This window comes from Anolis carolinensis, chromosome 1 (genome assembly GCF_035594765.1).
Source record: "Anolis carolinensis isolate JA03-04 chromosome 1, rAnoCar3.1.pri, whole genome shotgun sequence".
NCBI lineage: Eukaryota > Metazoa > Chordata > Lepidosauria > Squamata > Dactyloidae > Anolis > Anolis carolinensis.
Genome location: NC_085841.1, coordinates 232,794,634 through 232,814,793, shown reverse-complemented (window position 1 = coordinate 232,814,793; position 20,160 = coordinate 232,794,634). Strand labels below are relative to the sequence as shown.

The 20,160-nt window shown below is 39.9% G+C and overlaps 1 protein-coding gene and 1 pseudogene across 1 annotated transcript in view; both read left to right on the top strand.

The window, feature by feature from the left end:
- Positions 1 to 20,160, top strand: part of thsd7b (thrombospondin type 1 domain containing 7B) — a 629,413-nt gene that overhangs the window by 480,206 nt on the left and 129,047 nt on the right. The window contains exons 14-15 of the mRNA XM_062966810.1: positions 1,028 to 1,291; positions 19,389 to 19,567. Coding sequence (XP_062822880.1) covers positions 1,028 to 1,291; positions 19,389 to 19,567 — 443 coding nt within the window. The remainder of the gene's footprint in view (positions 1 to 1,027; positions 1,292 to 19,388; positions 19,568 to 20,160) is intronic.
- On the top strand, positions 18,415 to 19,327 carry LOC100567498 (small ribosomal subunit protein uS8-like; annotated as a pseudogene).

The window sequence follows — 20,160 nt, the reverse complement described above, 5'->3', positions numbered from 1 at the left end:
TGTATCAATGGAGTTGGCAGTTGTGAAAGAAAATACGGAAAGTATAATAGAGAATGCTTTTTGGGCTGGTGTCTTGTGTGAGGTGGTGGAAATGGACTTATGGTTTTGAGGCTCCAGATATATTTATTCAGATGGAATTGATACTGTGGCTATACATGTTTGATAATTTAGTTTTGTGCTCTTTACCTATAAGTTCCCTAGTTAGATACCTTGACCAAGGGCATATCTTGTTTCCTGGTAGAATTATCTCCCTAATACAAAACTTTGGTATGAATCACTCTGACCCATTCACAGTAGTCCATGTTATGCTAATATCTCAGTTGCAACATATCCTAATAACTAGTTAAACAGTAAAAAGTTTTGTGTGGGTTGCCATAACTGTAAATGAATCCACAACATAGCAAACAAATAAGCCTGTCATAAGATTGAGGAGTTGGTATATAGGTGTCGTGTGCAAAGGACTTATACAGTTAATCCCTTTAGGAAAGATGTTTTTAAAAACTGAAGCTGTTCCATTGAAATGCGATAATTACCAAGGATGAGCTCAAAGTCTTTGTGTGGTGTGTATATTCTACTAATTTGAAAAATAGTTGCAGTGAAAGAGCTGTAGCTTACTCGTTCTTCAGTTGTAGGTTTCCCTAAGCAACCGTTGATTGCAAGGCAAAGAGTGAAGAAAAGATAATAAAATTATTTTCTTCAAGTAATTATGAAGGAACAGACCACACACCCTCCCTCTCTCCATAACAGAAGTAATCAGTTGCTCTCTTTCTCTTGTTTTGTATTTATTGAAAATATTTTTTCTTCAAGTTCCTCCAGGCTCCCTGGTTGCCCTGGAGACTATGCCAATGTCTTGGCCTTCCACGGCACTGGCATAGACTAACAGATGTCTTTGAACCAGCTCTTCTGTATTTACATTTCAGATTGTGTTGGTTCTAGCTGTATTAAACCCCTTTGAGTATAAATAATGCGACATATTGTTATCAAACGCAGCAGATGGTATGCTAACATATTTTCCTGGTCGGAACAGGAAGAAGCAGAAAGCGAGACAAGTGCCAGAATACAGAAGTTTATCCTCAACTTGAAACCGAACCATGCCCCTGCACAGAATTTACCACACGGTCCCATGGAAATTGGTCCGAATGCATAATTGCTGTAGGAAAAATGGAGTTAGAATTAGAACGAAGATTTCACGGACATGCCAAAGAGTGCGGAGAAGGTATATGCTTCCAAGCCCTTGCCTGCTATGATAAGACTGGTCGACTGGTGGAACCATCTCACTGCAACCATTCAGGTAAAAGAGCATGTATAATGTGAGTAAACAGTGGCTTCTTAGAGCCAACCATTAGTCACACATCTGTTGGTTCCCTCGTAACTTTACACTTACTATATTGAGCATTAGTGCTTCATTAAATCCCAAGACTGGAATGCATAAACAGTATTTTCTTTTTGGTTAATTATACTTAATGTGTTAATGGGTTTTAAATACATGTGCTGGAAATTGCTGCATGGTGTATGTGTGCATATGTGTGAAGTGAATAAAGAAGCCAGATGTCACATTGGCAGAAACGAGTGCATAAAGTCAGAGAGCTTGAAGTCAGCGGAAAGGTACCCTCGCTAGTCTAATTCCCTGTGCTGATATTTTCTGACCCATTTGCTCAGATTGGTCTGCTGAAACCTTCGGAAAAAACAAACAGGTGTTGTGTAAGATAACACAAAATGTGGCTTAAGGAAGCCAGCTGCCCTCATATTAGGGGAACAATGATGTTTCCGCTCTCTCCTAGAACAATGAGACAACATGATTTGGAGAACTTTCTTTCCCAAATTATTTTGGATGTAAGAGGTCGGTTCACAGTATGCTGATCCCTTAATATTTGACTTTAAGCCTGTGTTGGAGGAAGGTTTTGTCATTTTCACAAGCATCTTGCTTTTTCCAAATGTCAGAATATGTAGAAAACTTGCGCAGAAAAGGAGAAGAATGAGTTTTCTGTGTAGGCAGACACAGGTGTAAAATTATTATTCCTGAATTTAAAAAGTAGGTTGTCTGACATGCCCTGCCACTTGCATTCAATGCTGGAGTTAATCATATGTGTTTTTATTATTTTCATAATCTGTCTACATGTTAGCAGTGTGAACAGTAATGTAACAATTAGTCTTAATATTTCACCAACTGTGCTCCAGATGGGCTGCCATGTGGATATTTATCCATCAGCATATTCATACTTTGCTAATTAAAAATATATGAGAGGATGCTATTAAATTGACTAGACCCTGTTATTGAATCCCAGCTTATTGCACAACAAGCAGGCTTCATACCAGGGAAAAACTGTACACCTCAAATTCTTATCTTTACCAAGTATATCGAGGAAGACTATGAGAAAGGTTGCATTATGGCAGTAGTTCTCAACCTGTGGGTCCCCAGACAGGAGCAACCCTAGGTTTTTCCAGGTGGTAAGCCAACCTAGGGCCGTGCGCCCCCCTCCCGAAATTGTGCCCCCCCTTCCCAAACTTACCGGCGGCGGGTGGTGGCGGCGACCATTGGGTCACTCACTGCGGAACCAGGAAGTAGCTTGTATTCTCATGAGATCTCATGAGATTTCCGCGAGATCTCGCAGAAATCTCGCGATATTTCGTGAGATTTTGCGAAATATCACAAGAATACAAAATACTTCCTGGTTCTGCAGCGAGCGACCCAGTGGTCGCCGCCGCCTCCGCCGCCACTTTGGGTGTGCCCAGAAAGGCATTGCACCCAAAGCGGGGGCTTCAGCAGCATCCTGTCCCCAGGTGTTCTGGTCTTCAACTTCCAGAAATCCCTGCTAGTTTACCTGCTGTTAGGATTTCTGGGAGTTGAAGGCCAAAACATCTGGGGACACACAGGTTGAGAACCACTGCATTACAGAAACAGTGTTTGTGGACCTTATGGCAGTCTATGACACGGTGCAACATAGGAAAATGATGCATAAAGTCTATCATATCACCAAGACTATGATTTTACAAAAACCATCCAGACCCTCCTAGAAAACCGCAGCTTCTATGTGGAGTTCCAGGGCAGAAAATGTAGATGGAGGAGGCAAATGAAATCACACACTTTTTGAACTGATTGCCACCATTTTATACATTGATGGTGATATTCGTTTTTACTTCCTTCCCTATTTGGTCATTACAGTGTTTTTTGTATTTTGTGTTTTTAATTTGTCTATTATATCTGAATGTTATGCTGATATTGTTTTTATTTACTTATATTGGTTTTAACTGGCATATTTTGTTCTTGTTTTGGGCTTGGCCCCATGTTAGCCTCCCAGAGTCCCTTCGAGGAGATGGTGGTGGGATAGAAAAATAAATTATTATTATTGTTGTTGTTGTTGTTGTTGTTTAACATTTTTGCTAATGATCAGCCACAGCCACTCCCAAAAAGCTTTATATATGCTGATAACCTTGGCCTAACAACACAAGCAAAATACTTTGAAACAGTTGAAAACCAACTTACTAATGCTCTGAAAAATCTCTCTAGCTACTACAAAAATAATCACCTGAAGCACTAACTCTGCCAAGACACAAGTGTGTGCTTTCCGCCTATGTAATCATGAAGCCAACAGGAAATTGAAAGTTTTCTGGGAAAGCCAAGAGCTTGAACACTCTTCCAACCCTAAATATCTCGGTGTCACCTTAGATTGAACACTAACATTTAGGAAACACTGTGAACACCAAGCAGACCCAAAATTAATAAGCACATCAGTTCTATACTTATTTATTTATGCAATATTTTTCACACAAAATAAATAAATAAATAAATAGCAATTCATTAAAAATGTCTATACTTTAGTCAAGCCAAAAGCTTTGTAAAAGTATAGAAATTGAACTATAATTAGCTGTCCTGAATAATTGCTGTCATTTTCCATCAAATCAGTTTTGACTTATGACAACTGTATGTATGAGGTCTTTCATGAATGAGTGAATGATAATCACAGTGTTTTTTATATTGGCTTCTAGTGGGAGTCCAGGCTTGATTCATCATTTATTTTGGCAGCTCTGTGGTGGTGGGTTAGAGTCTACACAATACAGCTGAGCTGAGACTTTGTTAGCCCCGCTGGACTGTCATCGGGCGGTTCAACCATTAGGCAAAGTAAGCGGTTGCTAAAGGCGCCATCCTCTAGGAGACGCCTAGGGGGCGCCTAGGGGGTGCCGTTGAGGCACCTCCACCCAGGCATGGCCTTCCTGCCTTCGCGGCTGCGGCCTGACCTCTGCAGTGGCCAGGCCACCATGGCAGTTAAAAGTGGTGCCAAGGTGCCTTCACTTTAAAGCAGAGGCACAGAGTCACTTCCTTCAAGTGCTTCGCAAGCTTCAGTAGTGACCCAGGTGTTTTGGACTCCATTTCCCACCAACCCTGAGCATCAGCCAAAGCAGTGAGGCTGTTGGGAGTTGCAGTCTCCTTTCTGGGGGCATGGCCTGAGGAGGAGGCCACTCAAGTTCGGGAGTGGCAGCTGCAGCTTCCTCCCAGCGCTGGTGAGGAATGGAGGGTGGCGGCATGGAAAGCGGGGGCCAGGGAGCCGGGGGCGCCTATGGAGCGGCCAAGGCAGGCAGCCCCTTCGACCTGCGGTGCTTCCTGTAGCAGCCCCAAGTCCTCACCCGACTCCTCAGCGTCGTAAGCTGGGACTCGGGGTGGGCGGGGTGTTCGGGAGAGGGTTGAAGGAGCTCTCTGAGCACTCCAGGGAGGGCTGAGGTGTGGCCTCCTGATTGGTTGCTTCAGATACCTGGGCTTGAGGGAGGGAGGAGAGAAGAAGTGGCTGAAACAGAGTCAGCCTTGTGCTGCCCACTGCTGGACCCATGCCCAGTCGCCCTAGTATATCCCCACTTCTGCACCGCAGAATTATTGCAGTTTCACACCACATTAACTGTCACGTCTCAATGCCATGGAATCCTGGGAAGTGTAGTTTGGTAAAGCACCGGCCCAAAGACTTTCTGAAACTCCCAACATTCTGATTGGTTTGGGGTGGGGCACCAAAATTCTGTTCACTTACACTTGAAAACTACCTAGGGCTGGCCCTGACTGTCATCCCACATCTGTGTCACCATTATTTCTCTCCACCAGCTACAGAGCTCTACATGAGTTTCTGCCTGACATGACAACAAATGCCTTGTGTGGACAGTGAAGTGGTCCATATCAGACACAGCCACACTTATCTGGCCACACTAGTCCACAGCTGTCCACAGTATCCCAAAGCTCCAGAGAATCGTCAACATTTACCACTGCAAGGTTAAATAGGATTTAACTGGTTTAACTCATGATACTTACCTGAGGCTTCATTTGGATCCCTCAGGTAAAACTGAGACAACTTCTGTGTTTTGGGCCTGTTTGGAAGGGCTCCGAATCAAGGTATAGAATATCATTAACTATTCTGATGGCTTCATCAGCCCCTTGTGGTTTATTGCTATTTTTGTTTTCTTGATTTTTCAGTGGTAAAGTTGTCTTTGCACTTCCTTGACTTTCTTCAGTGCTTGCTTCAAGTCATTGGCACTTTTTGCTATCAATATGGTACCATCCACATATGTTAAATTTTCAATTTCACTAATCAGAATGTTGAAAAAAACAACAAATTGATTTAGCAATCCATATCACATGCAGATTTTTAAACTGGGATAATCTATCTCATCACACACATACACAAATATTTTTTCAAGTTCGCGAGAAATCCCTAGTACACCCTTTAATCTCTTCTTTCAGAATGCTGTCACTTTGTGTTTTATCTTGTGTGTGTCTAATTTCTTTTCGTTTGGTCTATCTTCATCCCACTTTGCCCAGCTTTGTATCATGTGTGTGCAGAGAGGAGGGGGTTTGCCATGCACCGCTTCCCTCCATTAGTGCAATATCTCCATTGGGAAGAGTTGCTTGTTAGTGGTGTTGGTGTTGTGCAGATTACTTTGATTGTAATGAGAATACAAGGAGAAGCAAACAATATAAAGGTACTCTGTAATGCTGAAATTCATTGGAGTATAGCAGTTTCATTTTAGCACTGACAGTAAATTCATGAAAGGCAGCTTCTTATGAATCACTGCACACCTCCCTAGATTGTGTCTTCTTAAAATTTATATATGAAAAGACAACAGACTCAAATTATTTTGCAGGCAGGGCCTCCCCATATTTTCATAGCCCACAGGCAACAGTTTTAATCAAAGGATGCTATTTTGGAAGCATAACGTACTGTTCACCCTCTCTTTGGTAATCTAGTTCACTGGAAATCAAAATGAAAAACACAGAAAGGTGTGTTATCCCCGAAAGTCTTCACTTTTCACATTCTCAAAAGTGATTATATGTGTATAAATCATAAATCATGTTTGTGTGTATGCCCATGCATGCAATTATTACACTTTCAGTGTACTTTCTGGTCCTGATGTTACCCATTTTCACAACTTTATTACTTGTGAAAATGGTTATTGAATATTGGTTGTTGTTGAGTTTATGCTTTTATGATTTTTATATTTTGTATTCATTGTAATTGAATGTATTTTATCTTGTTGTATTTTATTGTTGCATTACTGGGCTTGGTCCCTATATAAGCCACCCTGAGTCCCTTCAGGGAGATGGGGCGGGATATAAGAATAAAGATGTTGTTGTTGTTGTTGTTATCTGTATTTATTTACTTGTACTAATTACATGTTTACACCATTTTATAAACACATTTCTAGTCAATTCACCCTACAATGTAAAAATATGTGAGTAAAATAGGAACAGAATAAAGCCAGACTAAAAACTAAGGAAACTATCAGCTGTGCAGGATCTAGAAAGCACTAACAGTTGGATGTTAGTTCTAACCTGTTCTAGCAGTCGGTGCATAGGTGGCATCATTTTTTAAGAGAAAAGAGAGGCAGAAGTTGTGGTAGGCACCAATTTCAGTTTGGTATAATACCTCACTTATGCTTTATGAGCTCGCTAGATTGGATTCAGACAAAGACTGCATCTACACTGTAGAATTAATATGGTTTGACAACACTTTAGCCACAGTGCTGCAACTTACCTCTGTGTCAGATGATAAGATTGTCCTTCTCCCCCACTCCCTTCACTGTAATTAATTAAATTCATTTTCATTTTTAAACTAGTAAACTACAAAAAAAAACAGCCTCCAGAGCAGGGTAACTTCAGGAAGATGGAGTTCCACTGCTACCTGGAAGTTTATCAACAGATCTGCAAAATGTCACAGTAGTGCAATGATTGAAATGTACAGTGCTATGTCGCTGTTCCGGGTTACGGAAATCATGCTGGATAGCAGTTTCATGCAGTAAGTCTCCGGTCACTTTTAGGGCAGATTCACTGAAACATAGCTATCAATTTAAATGTTAAGTATGCCTAAATCTGGACCTAGCCTTTTGTCCTGAGAACCTATCTTTGGATTAGATTTATGATCCATATTACAGGACAGAGATGAGGTTCGTGCTTTTAGATGGACATGTATTTTGATCATTTGGCTTTTGTTTCACTAGTTATTATCCATGATTGAAATGATAACCCTTGTGTCTAACTGGAAAACAGCTGTTGCCACTCAGCAAGGAGGATCTGCCTCAGGCAAAGAGTTGTTGCATGTCTGTTGGAGGGCAACTCTTTCCAAGTGTCAGAAATCATTGGTATTATAATGATCCATAGAGGCGCAGAGGAGACATTGTCAGTGTGTACATAAGCAAGAAAAACATGTCAAGAAGCAAATGGTCCACAGCTTAACTTATTAGTATAATGGTTCTTCACTTTCAGTCAAGAAAGCCCACTTGTTTCTGTAAGCATTAGCTTGAATCTTCCTTCACCCTTAAATATTTTCAAGACCTTTTTACATATTATTAATCTAATGTATGTGGCTTTGTAGACTTGAATGTCACAAATTCACGTGTGCAAGCTGTCTGAAATAAATAGCATTATTAAGATATGTCTAAATTTATAATGCCGTCCCCTGCCCTGAGTGCCAGAAGCCCCTCTCAGTCCCAAATTCTTTGTTGTGGAAAAACAAATAATTACATTTCCTAAAGTCCCCTGGGGACAATCTTAACTAGAACAGAAAGTACACCTTGTTTTAACCTGAAAAGTCCTAGAGTGAAACCAGAAGTGGCCTACACATAACCATAATATAGTTAGAAAGACGGAAACATGCTGTCTCTAGGTACTTCTACTTTAAAAGTGTTGTTCAGTTATTATCACAAAAGAAAATAGATAGGCTTTCAGTTCCTCATCAGGCAATTACAGACGTCATTCCCTTGACACTTGGAAATCATTGTTCTTATTATGAATTATGGCCATTGCAGAGCCCTTTGAGAAAGGAGCTCAATGAGAACTTTCTCAACATGAGCTACTTTGCCAGTTTTTTCCACCTTGAGTTCTTGAGGTAGAATTGCAAATAAATATCACGGTCACAAATAAAAATGAGAAAAGAGAAGGAGGCAGGGAGAAATACAGCAGCATCTTTAAGACTAATGAATATTTTAGCATCAACCCACTTATCCATATGTACTGGAGATAATATCCATGGAGCCCATGCATGGGCTCCATGGATATTAATCCCTAAAGGTTTGGATAGATACCATTTCACCTTAATTTTTCTTTTTAATGTTACAATTGACTAATATGGCTATTTTTCAAATTTAATATATTGTGGGAATGCTGCTGCTGTGTCTTGATTTGACCACTTGCAACATGTATTTCTGTGAACAAGTGACAAAATTGAAAATTTACAAGGAAATAAGTATGCCATTTTATTCTAAATTGAATAAAAGCATAGAAAATTACAGATCACTTTGCAGTGTGAGTTGGCTGTACTGCTCTGTCTACATTGTTGTAATACACATACTTAAACATTAAAAAGAAACCTTATCCTTGACTAATAATTTAGATAAATAAAGAAATATGATGTTATGAACCTCTGGAGCTTTAATGCCTACCCTGTTTCCCCTAAAATAAGACATCCCCAGAAAATAAGACCTAGTAGAGGGTTTGCTGAATTGCTAAATATAAGGCCTCCCCTGAAAGTAAGACCTAGCAAAGTTTTTGTTTGGAAGCATGCCCGCCGAACAAAACACCAGAGCATGCAGGATCGGTAAATGTATGTACCAGAGTGTTGTACATGGAAATAATGGTAGTAACAAGAAATTCTTGTTAGGATTCACAGTTTTGAACCTTTATAGTGTTAGCTTATCTCTTCGACATTGTCTAGTATAGACATCTGTGTGTATTTATCATTAGGATTCACAGTTTGTCTGGTTATGCTGGTTAATGATGACAACTACTGTACAGTATATAATAAATGTTCATTTTTTTTGTTCAACAATAAATGTGAATTCTTCTTCATGGAAAAATAAGACATCCCCTGAAAATAAGATCTAGAGCATCTTTGGGAGCAAAAATTAATATAAGACACTGTCTTATTTTTGGGGAGACACGGTAGATAGGTGCTAATTTTTGCTTGCTTTTGTTTCAGAACATTTCATAACGCATATTCCTTTTGGAGTCAAAAGAACTGGAAGTTAAACTATTGAAGGCTTTTAGCAATAACTACATCATCCTAGTTAACAAAGACCCTGGTGTCTTTAAGATTTCCCTTAGTAGGCACAAACAAGGACTGCAATAAAATTATTAGATGTTAATCTCAGTTAAGGAGAAAGCAGTGCAGCTAAGGAAGAAATCACATTAATGTTATTATATGCTCATTGTGCATGGCTGCTTCAATGACACGAAGTGTTTTTAGTTTTCCCTAATTATCCAACTGTCCTACCAGTTTGCTTCATAATTTTTATCTGAGATACAACTTTTGAGAATAAATGATTGTATCTTCTGCACTCTTTACCAAGAATACGTTCTTTTATAAACCGATTTTACATTCTGTAAGCATGGTACTGTATATTAAAATGTATGATGACACTTTAGACTAAGCTAAATCCTCTTGATTTCAAAGGAAGTTACGTGGTTATGAATTTAATTTTCCCACTGAAATTAAGGACACTTAAAAAGTGCTTGATTTTAGCAAAGTTGGATTTCAGTTTGCTGTGAAAAATAATATAGTGAGGAAATCTGTGAACTTCAGAGTGTTAAGTTGTGAACTTCCACTTGTGCTCATCCTCTACATTTATAAATAATTTAAATTACAGCTAATCTCCAGGAGTGGCAATTCACCTTTTAAATAACTTGTAGGTCACCCCCAACTATTTAACATTTTATTACAACCCTCATTTTCAAAACTGAAGTAGACTGGCAGGCACTTCTGGGGATCTCTCCAATTTTTAACCATATTTAGAGGTTATGGGGAGACCCAAGGGCAAATGTGCCTCAGACCCATTGCACAAAACCACCCAGTTTGTATGTATTTATATTGCAAATCTTTGTTGAAGAGGAGGAAATTTTTGAAGAAGGAGTGTCTTTACAAATTTGGCAGATAGGAAAGTTTGTTCATTGAGGACAATACTCAAAATGACTACATTTACTGATGAGGGAACTACCGTTGGTACTGAAAGGACGGTAGGCAGAAAACTCAAATGACCCCTGCTTTTGGACCTAGAACTTCTCTCTTTGCCTAAGGTGCTTGTTCCGGGATGATATTAATGATATCACTAATAAATGATATTCAGAATTACATTAGTTTCGGTGCTTGTTCTGTCAATTCGGAATTTGCAAAATCTACTTTTTAAAAGGATGGCACTTCCTAAAATTGCCCAATCAGCATGGGATTCTAAGAGTTTTAGTACCAAAAAAACCCTTTCCTCAAGCTTTCCTCAATCATCTTGATACATCATGGTAAGCAAAGGGGAAGATAGATGGGAAGAGACCTATTATGCACCCCCTTGTTAATATTGTGAAAAAAAGGCACAAAACAGTTTTTGCTGTTAACATTAAGGTCATGCCTATGTTGGACAGCTTAGCTCAATTTAAAAGTGCCCCAAGCAGCCCCAAATCTGGCTTCTCAATGCTGAATCTGGCAGGGGAGTGCAGCCACTCAGTTGGGGCAGCATGGATTTTACGTCCTTGATGTCACCACCACTTCTCTTAGCTGGCCATGCAACAACAACAACAAACTTTATTTATATATCTCTCTATTTCCCCGGAAGGGACTTAGGGCAGTTTCCAACATAGGTAAGCATTCAATAGGTAAAGGTAAAGGTTTCCCCTGACGTTAAGTCCAGTCATGTCTGACTCTGGGGGTTGGTGCTCATCTCCATTTCTAAGCCGAAGAGCCGGCGTTGTCCGTAGACACCTCCAAGGTAATGTGGCCGGCATGACTGCATGGAGCGCTGTTACCTTCTTTCCGGAGCGGCACCTATTGATCTACTCACATTTGCATGTTTTCGAACTGCTAGGTTGGCAGGAGCTGGGGTTAACAGCGGCCGCTCACGCCGCTCCCGGGGTTTGAACCTGGGGCCTTTCGGTCTCCAACTCAGTGCTTTAACGCACTTCGCCACCAACATAGAAAACACATAACACACCGTTATTTATTTATTTATTATTTTATGCATTGCTCTTCTCCCCCAGAGCAGTCTTACACAATGAAACCAGTTTCAGGACTATTGCATTGGGTGATGTTGGGCTACCAATGGACAGAATTATAGGATGGGCCAGGACAACTGTGGAGACTGGGCTAGGGCTAATGCAACAAAATAACATAGAGCCAGGGGGTAAAATAAAGTGCAACTGGTGACAAGGATAGGGCCTGTGTTACTTAATTTCAAGGCCTGCTGAGTAGCTATAGGATGGCTCAACTGCTGTCCATTTGATGAACTTTGCTGATGTCAGAATACGGGCACCTGTGTGACCAGCATGAAAATTAGAATGGTATCTCCTTTTTCTTCCTAGTTAAGCAGGCACACCATTTTGATAATGGCAGGGATGCCTGTGTTACCAGGAAAAACGAAAGGGAGATTGGCTGGTTGAGCAGGCACCTTCGCCTACATCAGAATTGGATGTTTGCACGATCGGGGAGAAAGAGAAGGTCCACCCATTTCTTCATGCTGATCATGCAGCTACCATGTTCTGATGCAATGGCCAGGAGATTTCATGGAGTTCTGTGCCTGACCAAGAATGACAGGGACATGATCATGATCCAATCACTTTACTTGCATTTGTATCCAGTTTGAATCAGATCTAAGCCAGCTATTGAGACAAAGTCAGTTCAAACTTCTGATACTGACTGGAAGTATCTGTACATCCTAAATATTGCCAGCCTTACATTCAAGGTGAGTCTGGGGATTTCAGCTAGTGTAAAGAATCTCTGAAAGTATGGAGAGGGAAGGAATTTGATGATTCTGATATATCTCTTTAGCTTTCACACTACATACATAGCCTGGGTACAGGAGAAACAAGATACTGAACAGAAATCTTATTTGCATAGGCATGATCATTAGTTTATTTATTCTCTATTATTATACACTATTGTATTTCAAAAAAGAATATTTTTGAAGAAAAACAATCAGTCTGCTTTAAGGAAAATCATTATCATCATTGTCACTGATACTTGAAGTGATGCATGGTGTTCTATTAAAAGTCCTTGAGTTTTGTGAGGCACCTTTCAGTTTTCTTGCCAAGCTGTTGAAAGTTTGTTAATTAAGTAAGCCACTAGTGGAGGTAAATAAGATTAAAGCTGGCTAGATTAGAGGTGCATCTGCTTCAGAAATTATGCTGAAGGTTTCATTCCTTTGTCATTTTAATGTTCTTTTATGATACTGTGTAGCTATAACACTTGTAGCAGAGTTTCAGATAAGCTATGAAATAGTCCAGGAAATTCTGGCTTTTTTATTAAGGAGAGCTTGACTATGTTTCTACACGGCATTTTCAAGATTCACCTTTTGACCATGCACATTCCCTTAGCATTCTCTCCAAGACCTTCATTTTATTCATGTTGGCCTCAAGCCATGATTTGTATTTTGGGTTTTGTTTTGTTTACTTATGAATGGGGGGAAAAGAAATAACATATCCCTGCACGCTCTTGGACCACTCATTAGTTACATACTATGTTCAGTGTGTGTGTGTGTAAATATGAGTTTGTTTGAAATATCCTTGTTCTTCTGCCTTGTGCTTTAGAATCCAGTGAGGGCAGTAATGTGTGGAGAAGCTGCCTAGTTATATCCTGAGCAAGACTTTTGCATAACAAGCCAGAACAGCTAATACATTAAAAAAATACATATTAAAGTTCCTGTAGCCAGGCTGCCTTCTAACACCATTCAACCTGTCTAGTTCTATGTCTCACATGCAACCTCCTGTTCTCCTTGTAGCTTCGTCCAAGGTTCTAAGTCTTTAATTCCACTCTTTTCTGAATCCCTTTTTGCAGCCTTTAGTCAAGGTTGCCTAGCTAGTTCTGTTGACATTGGTGGTTGAGGTGCATGGATTGATAAAACAGATTAGGTCTGTGAAGGATTTATTGTTATGGAGAGGGAAATTCTTTTTTTATAACATCATCAACCTGCATTTTTACAAAGGCATCATCCACTGTGGACTCCCAAACAACCCAGAGTCACTCTTTGTATTGATGGCAAATGGTCAGTGCAAACTCTACTGCAATGCTGTACTACGTTTTAGCCAACTACCACATTTCATTACAGTGAAGTACTAGAAAGTATCAGAGTGTTTTCTCCACTATTGTTTAATTCATAAGGAAAAAGAAATAGAAGCCATAAGTATGACAATGAATAAGGTAACAGTCCACAGGTCTCATGAGTGTGTGTCTGGAATGACCTGCTGGAAGCCCTCTGCACATGAGTCTCATAAAATAACATAAATATGATAAGATTTTTTGCAAGCACCTTAGGAATGTGTTTGAAAGGTAGGGTCAATGTATTGATTTGTTTTTGTTATGTACCTCCAAGTTAATTTCCACTAAGGTTTTCTTGGCAAGATTCACAGGTGATTTCCCATTGTTTTCACCTTAGTATGAGTGAGCGTGTCATACCTACAGTCACCCACAGATATTTCCAGGACTGAGCAGGATTTTGAGCCTTTGGTCTCTCAGTTCCAGTCCAACACTTAAGCCTCTACATCTTGCTTGCCGAGAGAGAGAGAGAGAGAGAGAGAGAGAGAGAGAGAGAGAGAGAGAGAGAGAAGACTGAGGGATAATAAAAGTTACCTTTATCCTTTTGTTACTATTACTCAATAAGAAGTGGATTTGCACAAGTTGATTCAGTGTATTTTAGTGTAATGCAATGATAAAGGCATCTATTTTTGATCATTGGGTCCCTATTCAACATTTAACAAGTGGAAAACAACAAAATGATGTTTTTCAACAGACAGTAGCAAAATTACAAACCAAATAACTACGAGTAGTTCTAGCTACACCTATCTCAATGAAGCTCTGAATTTCTTTTTATATATATTGACCTATGGAGATTTGGGGGGGGGGGTATAGAAGAAATCAGGGTAAAATCCCATTCCACAAACAGAGAACAATGTACACACTTGGATTTTGCCCTGTTGTTGTGTACATTTCAAGTCATGTCCCAATTCAAAGAACAGGTTATTACCTATAAAGCCCTAAACCCCAAACAAACGGGTTCTGCTTATCTGCGTGACCGTATCTCCCCCTACAAACTGGAGCAAGCTCTAATATCTGTCGGGGTGGCCCTTCTCCCTCTATTTCCTCCATCACAAGCATGGTTGGTGGGGCTAAAGGAGAGGGCCTTCTAGATGGTGGCTCCTGGCTCTGGAACTCTCTTCTCAGGGAGATTAGATTAGCCCCCACTCTGTCAATTTTCCATAAAGACTTGAAAACTTGGGTGTTCCAATGTGCCTTTGAATGACTGTGTAGTTCCCAGTCAGATCTGCCCAGCCCTAATTTATTGTTTTGGTTTTTTTCAGCACTTTACTTCCAGCCCCAGCCCTATAGTCTGCATTTTGCACAAGCCCTTGCCCTGCCCTCTTGAATCTGAACATGCCCACTTTTTCCGGCTACTGGTAGTTGGTGTCGGTTGATATATTTTATGATGTTTTGCTTTGTTCTTCATTTTAATTGTTTTATTTCTATTGCTTATTGGTTATATGTTTTTAATTATTTTATCTTGAAATCCTTGTTTATGCAGGGCTTGGTCCCCATGTAAGCCGCCCTGAGTCCTTTCGGGGAAATGGTGGCGGGATATAAGAACAAAGTTATTATTACTATTATTACTATTTCTAAGTTATGGTGACCCTAAGGTGAATCTGTCATGGGACGTTTCTTAGCAAGATTTGTTTGGGGTGGGATCTTGCCTTCCCCTTTCCTTCCTCTGAGACTGAGAATGTGACTTGTACAAGGTTACCCAGTGGTTTCCCTGGCTGAACAGGAAAGGTCAAATTCTTCTGGCCTTCCAATAGCTCTTGGCCCACAGTCTGTGTGAACAATCCAAAATGATTGTACTTTGAGGTTGCTGGAAGAACAAAGAGGTGCTTTTAATGGAGTTCTATAGTTGACAAAGGTAAGCTGCTGTTGCTATAATGGAATTCAATTAAACTGAGCATTCATTCCTGTTCGCAAGGTTCATAAGTCACATATAATTTGGGATAGAATAGTATATTAAGTTGGTGCGTATTATATTTTATCCTCCATCCTATTTTATTTTGTTTGATGACTAGATTGTCCAGAAGCTCGAATGTAGTATATTCTGCCAGAAGTTTGAGTAATGTTGACCTCCAGTAATCAGCTGATGAATCCCATTTATAAACCACACACACACACACACACACACACACACACACACACACACACACCCTTTTTATATTGAAAGTTAATTAATATATAGTTTGTAAAGAACTTCTTGGTTACAGTCAGAAATGTAGAACATAAACCTTTGAACACTGGTAACAGGACAGTGTCTCCCCCTGTATCAGAGAATGGTAGACCAACTGATAAAAAAGACTTTGGGCTCATCTACATAGGCATCTAAATCCAAGGCTGGTTCAAAGCATTGCACCTGGAGACTGACCCTAGATTCTGCCAATGTGTTGATATTATTATTATTATTATTATTATTATTATTATTATTATTATTAACCATATTTATACCCCACCCTTGTCACCCCAGAGGGGACTCAGAGCGGCTCACATAAAGGCCCAATTTGATGCCACACAAACATATATCCAACAAAATAAACATATATATTAAAACCAACTGCTAAAACCTATCAAACATTAAAATTGTTAAAATCACGAAATCCAGTATCGTAATGCAAGGCCGTTCCGGTTATCATTTCACCATTCCGCATTCACTTATTGCACTGATAGATTATCTGAAAACTTGGTCCCACATCCATGCTTTTTGGGTTTTTCCTGGAGTTTAGGAGGAAGGGGGGATCTAATTTCACTAGGGAGGGATTTCTACAGCTGAGGGGCCACCACTGAGAAGGCCCTGTCTCTTGTCCCCACCACTCATGCCTGTGAAGAAGGCAGAACTGAGAACAGGGCCTCCCTGACAGATCTTAATGTCCAAGATAGTTCATAGAAGGAGATGCATTCGGACCGGTAAGCTGGGCCAGAACATCTCACTGTTCTTGAATTTTTGCAACAGTGGAATGGAGTCCTGACTGTCCAACAGGTCCAAGGCTGCTGCAGCCCTGATGGATGGCCATCCTTACCATTTGCATCACTTGTTGCCACAACAGCAGGATGGAGCTGTTGATTCACTGTACCTTGTGTGACTTGCTGGGGGTGGGGGGGAGTGGGAAGAGGTGACTATTCCCCACCTCTCTCCAAGCTTCATGGCCACTGCTGCAACGACATTCCCTTTTCCCTCTGTGCTTTGGGCTGTAGAAAAAAAACAGGATGGCAACACTGGCCCATGTGAACAGTGAGACCGATTCTGAATTTGAACCAGCCTAGCTGTTTATGCCATCCCTGAATTGCGGGGCTGGTCCTATGTTTTACCAAAGCTCCAGAGTATTCCTTAACTTTTGCTAATGTGGGGTAAAGTCAGTTTAACTGATTTTACTCTATATTAGGGACCAGAAGTCCCTGGATGAAATCTGGACAATCAGGAGCGACCTCTGGCCTTATTAGAGGTTTGTAGCCTACATACCCTTTGTCACTCTTTGTTCTTCAATAACTGGCCATCAGTCTCTTCTCTTCCTGCTCCCTCCAATGTCTTTTGCTGAAGTAGGATGCCTTATCACTGAGATAGCTTGTGAATTTTATTTTTATTTTGAAAGATAATGTAAAAGGAAGGCATCCTTTTTGCTTAGTGAAGGTTAAGAGGGAGAAATCAGAAGGGATCATATTTTGATCTTCTGTTATTCATAATGCATAATCAGAAAGTGCGTACAAAATCCAAATGGATCATATTCTGTGGGCACTTGGGGGAAAGGAATTGCTGATAAATAATGAAGGGCAGCGACAGTGCCTATCTTAAATGGATTTCGAGATGTACATGGCATTCAGCTGCAAAGTAACAAACCAAATTAGTCTACATTTTAAATTAGACCATTATGCAGTTTGAGAAAGAGTTGCAATAAAGAGCTGTTATGGAAGAAATTGTTTTAGCTATTAGTCTGTTGTCTGCCTGCAGTGCAAAAGGTTGGCAAAATGCTGATATGCAGCAAAAAAAGGGGGAAAGTGAATGATACTAGCAATCTTTGTCTACAAAATTAATTGCCTTGAAGCTTAGATATTCAGACATGTGTAATGGTTACGAGTATTTTGGTAATAGAGTCTGACGATAAGAAAGGTTTTATTCGGCCTTGTAACCTGGTTCAATGCAAAAGTGAAGAAGGCATACTGCTTCATATCTAGCTCAAGGCTCTACTGCAGCATTTCTATTTTATTTAATACAGCAGCATGAGCAATTTCCTTATCTGGGAAGGGATATAGCTTAGCCAACCTTAGATGTAGGGGTCATAGTAAGTGATGGCCTTCAGATAGACACTCAGTAGTTGTGGGGTCAGGATGAAGTAAGGAACCAGAGATCCAGCCAAAGCAAAGCAGTGAGAAAAGTAACAAGTGATCCTGTGATCAGAAGCAGTGCCCATTGTGTTTTCATGTGATCTTAGAAAATGCAATGGATGAAACTAGTCAAGAACCAGAGGATTCAATCAAGTTGTTTTGCCATCAGCTAACTTTTTTGAACTTTGTATAGGTTTGAATTCTCGCCTTTCAATGCAATGACTCAAAACATGCAATCACTGTACAAATCATGTATCCCTTTCAACATGACCATTTCTGGATTGTTGAAGAGCAAAGGGATCAGCGTTGATTTAGACAACTATTTTGTTTTTGCTCGACATGTTGCAAAAAGGTCAACTGCAAGGATATCCCAAGGACCCTAAGAGGCTTCTCCATCTGTTTGTTGCAACAGCCCTCTCTATAAATGTATAAAATTATTCACTCTTAATTTCCCAGATATACCATTCAAGGACTGATAACTCTCAAGAGTATTGCTTTATAGCACAATTCTATGGATGTCATCTCAGATGTAAATCACTTTGTGGGTTTTCAGCCTAGTCCATAAGCTTCCAAACCTCTTGGAAGTAATCTGTGGACCCTTCTACACTGCCATATAATCTAGATTATCAAAGCAGATCATCCACATTTATCTGCTTTGAATTGGATTACGTCTTTTTTCACCATCTTGCTGCGTGGGCATCATGGTGCACATGAATGTTTTGGCAGATGCTTTTAAGAGTATCAATAATAATGCATGGAAAGCATCAAGTTCTCATAAGACCGTATTCTAAAGTAATTGTCCGGTTCTTAACTGTGATGATGAAGCATGGTTACATAGGTGAATTTGAGACCATTGATGACCACAGAGCTGGAAAGATTGTTGTTAATCTCACAGGCAGACTCAGCAAGTCTGGTGCAATTAGCCCCAGATTCGATGTCCAGCTGAAGGATTTGGAAAAGTGGCCGAACAACCTGCTATCTTCACGTCAGTTTGGATTCATAGTGCTGATAACTGCAGCTGGCATCATGGACCACGAGGAGGCTAGGCAAAAACACACAGGAGGGAAAATTCTAGGATTCTTTTTCTAAACTTGTAAAAAAAGGCATATTAATAAATCATTCAGATGGAATTGGATTATATGAGTCTACTCTGCCATATAATCCAGTTCAAATGAAGTTCAAAGGAGCCCAGTGGCACAATGGGTTAAACTCTTGTGCCAGCAAAACTGCTTATAGAAAGGTCGCGTTTTGAATCTGGGGAGCGGGGTTAGCTCCCATCTGTTAGCTCTAGCTTCCCATGTGGGGACATGAGAGAAGCCTCCCACAGGATAGTAAAACATCAAACATCCGGTTGTCCCCTGAGCAACGTCCTTGCAGATGGCCAAATCTCTCATACCCGAAGCAACTTGTAGTTTCTCAAGTCGCTCATGACACTAAAAAAAATAAGATAATCTGGATTTTATAGAGCAGTATAGAAGGGGCCTTTGTGTTAACATAACCCCAATGACCTGTCTTTTTTTTAACCTCTGATTTTAGGTTACATTGAACAGCCTTGTATGGTACCGTGTCCATTTGATTGCAAATTAAGCGACTGGTCCAGCTGGGCACCTTGCAGTTCATCTTGTGGAACAGGAGTGAAAATTCGGTCCAGGTGGCTGAAGGAAAAACCTTACAATGGAGGACGTCCTTGCCCCAAACTTGATCCTAAGAATCAGGTGAGGTATATCAAAAAAAAAAAAAAAACAGTAGAGCAAATGTACAGTGCATCAGTTATGCTTGGTGTATTTATTGTTGCAATAATAGGATGACTCCTCTTTCTAGCAAATATAGCTTTTCAGCTAGCTGTGCCCTTTCCTTGAAAAGCATTATTTCCCTGAAAAGAAAATTTGACACGGCTTAACTTTCAAATGTTTCCTTCTTAGAAATATTCCAGTTTTTCAGGCATTATGAACATACATAATTTCCCCTGCAGTTTGTAAATTATTCATCATAGTTAATGAAATCAGCAAGAAATTTTAACAAGTAACTTGTGAATAGTGAGATTTGAAACAGTTTGCAAAGATTGATCTTTTAAACCATTTCTTGAGATTTTTTTCCCCACTAATTCAATTTCACTCTGTTGTAATAAGTTTCTCTTTGACAATTACAAGGTAATTTTCAAGTGTGTGTTCTATTAGGCAAAGGCATCAATATAAATGAGAATATTCAAATGGAAAATTAGAAGTATTTTTTTCAATTAATGTTGTAATTTAATGTTATAAAGGAACTTTGCAGTTAATGTAGATGGTAGAATTATGGTTTCATACAA